This window comes from Aristolochia californica, unplaced genomic scaffold (assembly GCF_029961685.1).
Source record: "Aristolochia californica isolate CCGP_79_NKW_82.1479 unplaced genomic scaffold, dmAriCali1.0.hap1 SCAF_6, whole genome shotgun sequence".
Classification (NCBI taxonomy): Eukaryota; Viridiplantae; Streptophyta; class Magnoliopsida; order Piperales; family Aristolochiaceae; genus Aristolochia; species Aristolochia californica.
Genome location: NW_027182257.1, coordinates 35,414,588 through 35,417,564, shown reverse-complemented (window position 1 = coordinate 35,417,564; position 2,977 = coordinate 35,414,588). Strand labels below are relative to the sequence as shown.

General features: G+C 43.1%; 1 protein-coding gene across 1 annotated transcript; it reads left to right on the top strand.

The window, feature by feature from the left end:
* The first annotated feature begins 549 nt into the window (after positions 1-549).
* LOC137935357 (growth-regulating factor 12-like) lies at positions 550-2,265 on the top strand. The gene is made up of 3 exons (XM_068780019.1): positions 550-898; positions 1,033-1,251; positions 1,396-2,265. The coding sequence occupies exons 1-3, from the start codon at positions 550-552 to the stop codon at positions 1,836-1,838; spliced, it is 1,011 nt and encodes a 336-aa protein (XP_068636120.1). The 3' UTR covers positions 1,839-2,265.
* The last annotated feature ends 712 nt before the right edge of the window (positions 2,266-2,977 follow it).

The following is a 2,977-nucleotide window of genomic DNA, read 5'->3' as shown; positions in this document are numbered from 1 at the left end:
GTCGATGGCCTAATACCAAGGAATCGCCCACGTAGTCCTACTCCAGTATTCTGCAGTTGTTATTCATTAATCCAGGGCATTTTAAACTAATTCGACTTTATTTCATGTTTAAGTCGTCACGGAGAGATTAACAATCTGCGTTACACCTCACAAGGTAAAAACAAAATCCCACAGAGTATGGATTATGGTCAACGAAGCCTAACTTTCAACAGATCCGGCAGAAAACTGGATGTGAGGTAAGCTTCCTACCTCAGAATTTGGCCGTAGCTTGCAGGCGGCGGCCATTACAGATTAACATTAGATAGCTAAGCGACCCAAAACCGAGAAGTACGGTTTGGGTCAACCAAGGGCTACTCGGGTGGCATCGGCTGTCCAATTTGTTTCTGTGCCTAGTTTCACCCTGAGACTCATCCTTTTTACTGACTAGCCCACCAATCCAGAAAGCTTTCACCGAGAGAGGGAGGTCCCACTTCCCAACAGAAGAGTGACGTGTAATCTGCAAAAATACGTGTTTCTCTGTTCTCTCTGCAACCAGAAAAAGCTAAGACAATGCCAGAAGACCTTCACTACTTAAATGTCACCACATTGCCCCGTAATCTCCCCTACTCTCTCTTCATTATAGTCGGGGTATACACCAGACTCCAGACAGAGAGATACGACCCAGCAGCGGTATCTCTTTCTGGGTTTTTGCTTCCCTTTCTTACCGGCGGTTTTGGCTTTTCCACTGCCCCTTTTAAAAAAGATCTGTATTTCTCTTTCCCGGTTTCGGATCAGAAACGCTGCTTCCTCGGCATCTCTTACAACTTAAGCGTTTTTCCAGTTGCATATGTAAAAATGGAAACCGCTTCTGTCGCTGCTAACCTTCATCCGACTAAACTCGCTCGGTTTTCAGACCCTGGTACTACTACAATTGTGACTTTATTCTCTTCTCATTTATGTCTATGTTTCAGCTTCTCTTTGTTTTCTTGAGAAACGGAACGTTTTGATTCCTTATTTATTTACCGTTCCTTCATTTGCTCATCTTCGTTGTAGGTGTATTTTCAATGGCGGTCCCGTCCGTCAGCCTTGGACTCGGCCTGGGCCCTTCATGGAAATCTGCTTTTACATCTCTGCAGCTGCAGGAGCTTGAACACCAAGCTCTCATCTTTAAGTACATGGTCGTGGGCGTTCCGGTTCCTTTCCATCTTGTTCTCCCAATCTGGAAGAGTGTCGTCAGTTCCGCCGAGGAGATGTACAAGCAACAACCTGCCTGTAAGTTAATTTCTGTATTTCTCTTTTTGGTACTGAGAGAAAATTCTCGTGTTTCTCGCCGGCTGGGTTTTTGGGGTTTGCTTCTTGTAGAGGGGTTTTTCAGATAGTGCGCGCCATCAATAAGTTGGTCATGTTTTGCTGCAGGGCTGGGTTGTAGCAGCTTATGCTTTGATCACAGAAACAGCACGGAACCAGAACCAGGTAGATGCAGAAGAACAGACGGCAAGAAATGGCGTTGCTCTAAGGATGTAGTGCCAGACCAGAAGTATTGCGAACGCCACATTCATAGAGGCCGCCACCGTTCAAGAAAGCCAGTGGAAGGTAATAACACTGCCGCCAACACCTCCTCCAGTAGTAACAACAATATTAACAACCTGAGCAAAACGACGGCCTCCATGGATTCCACCCATCTCTCCATCTCTATCCCGGTTGGCCTGGAGCTGATGACTAACAACCACGCGGCCACCTCCGTCACCGTCGCTCACACCGGCCCCACCGGGACCAACATCGGCCGCCATGTGTCTCTGCAGCAAGGCTTCTCTCCCACAAGCGTGCTCCAAGCCAGCGCTTGCAAGACGGAATCCTGAGTGTGAGCGTTTCCACTCATTTTCAGTTAGATGTCTAACAATCCGAGAGAGCAGACAGGTTCGGGATATAACAGATTTGCCCAGCCTTTTTGTATCGCTGTCTTGACGTATCCCACATCCGACCAGTAACCACAGCAGATGTAGGGTCTTTTCTTTGCGAGCAACTTTCGTTTTCTCTTTTCTCTTTTTCCCAACCAAGTACTAAGGGCATGGAGAAGTTTTAACTCTTTTTCTTTCTCGTTGTTCTCAAGAAAACTGTTAATCTACTATCATCATCAGGTGTATCTTCTCTCTGGGTTTTGTAAACAATTCAGCTTTCCCTACCGAAGAAGCAAAGGATAATGGAGTAGCAGCTTTTTCAATTTTCCTTTCTGGAAGCCAGTATTAATTCACTGTATTGGAAACGTATTTAGGAGAAGAAATGATATCTGAGTAGCAGTTACCAGCGAGTAGAGGAAGAGGGTCTGTGCAATTCTATTTTCTTCACGGCTTTTTGTTTGGTTGTGGAAGAGTGTGACGCCTTTCGTGGGGAAAAGAGAAAAGATTCTTTTGGGAAGAGGTAGGGGAGGGGAGCATCTAGTGTCTGATGAAGAGTTGGGATTTGATTATATAAGTGCTGGAGACTTGATTATTTTACTAACCATGCTTCGGGTGTAGAGCCACAAGCACGTGTCTGTCTGCCCCCACAAGTCACCTTTTTTAACCTTTTTAATGGGGGTTTATAATTTATGATATAGTTATGACCCTAATTACCTTCTAAACATTTGAAAAGTAAGATGATGCCAGTTTAAAAAAAATATATATATGAGTGGTCCCACTAACATGCTCACGTGATTGGTCCCATAAAGGTTCACTTTGAAGATAATAAAACGGCAATATCTTGGTCAACACATGGAATATAAAAGATTGGATTATTATTTCTTTAGAATAGAAAAGATTGCATTACTATGTTTTTAAAATAAAATATATATTTTTTAAGTAGGACTTTAAATAATATATAGATAGAATATAATAAATTATTATATATATATGGTTGTCGATGTACAAAAGATTTGATCTAGGAAGTGACACTGACCATTGATACAAGAGAAAAATAAAATTACAAATTCCAAGTCATGTAGGATCCAACCTTTAATTTA

Excerpts from the sequence above, each read along its gene's own strand:
- LOC137935357 (XM_068780019.1), top strand. The coding sequence starts at position 550 with ATGCCAGAAGACCTTCACTACTTAAATGTCACCACATTGCCCCGTAAT. Across the intron at positions 899-1,032 it reads CGCTCGGTTTTCAGACCCTG|GTGTATTTTCAATGGCGGTC; the intron begins GTACTACTACAA and ends TCTTCGTTGTAG. Across the intron at positions 1,252-1,395 it reads GTACAAGCAACAACCTGCCT|GGCTGGGTTGTAGCAGCTTA; the intron begins GTAAGTTAATTT and ends GTTTTGCTGCAG.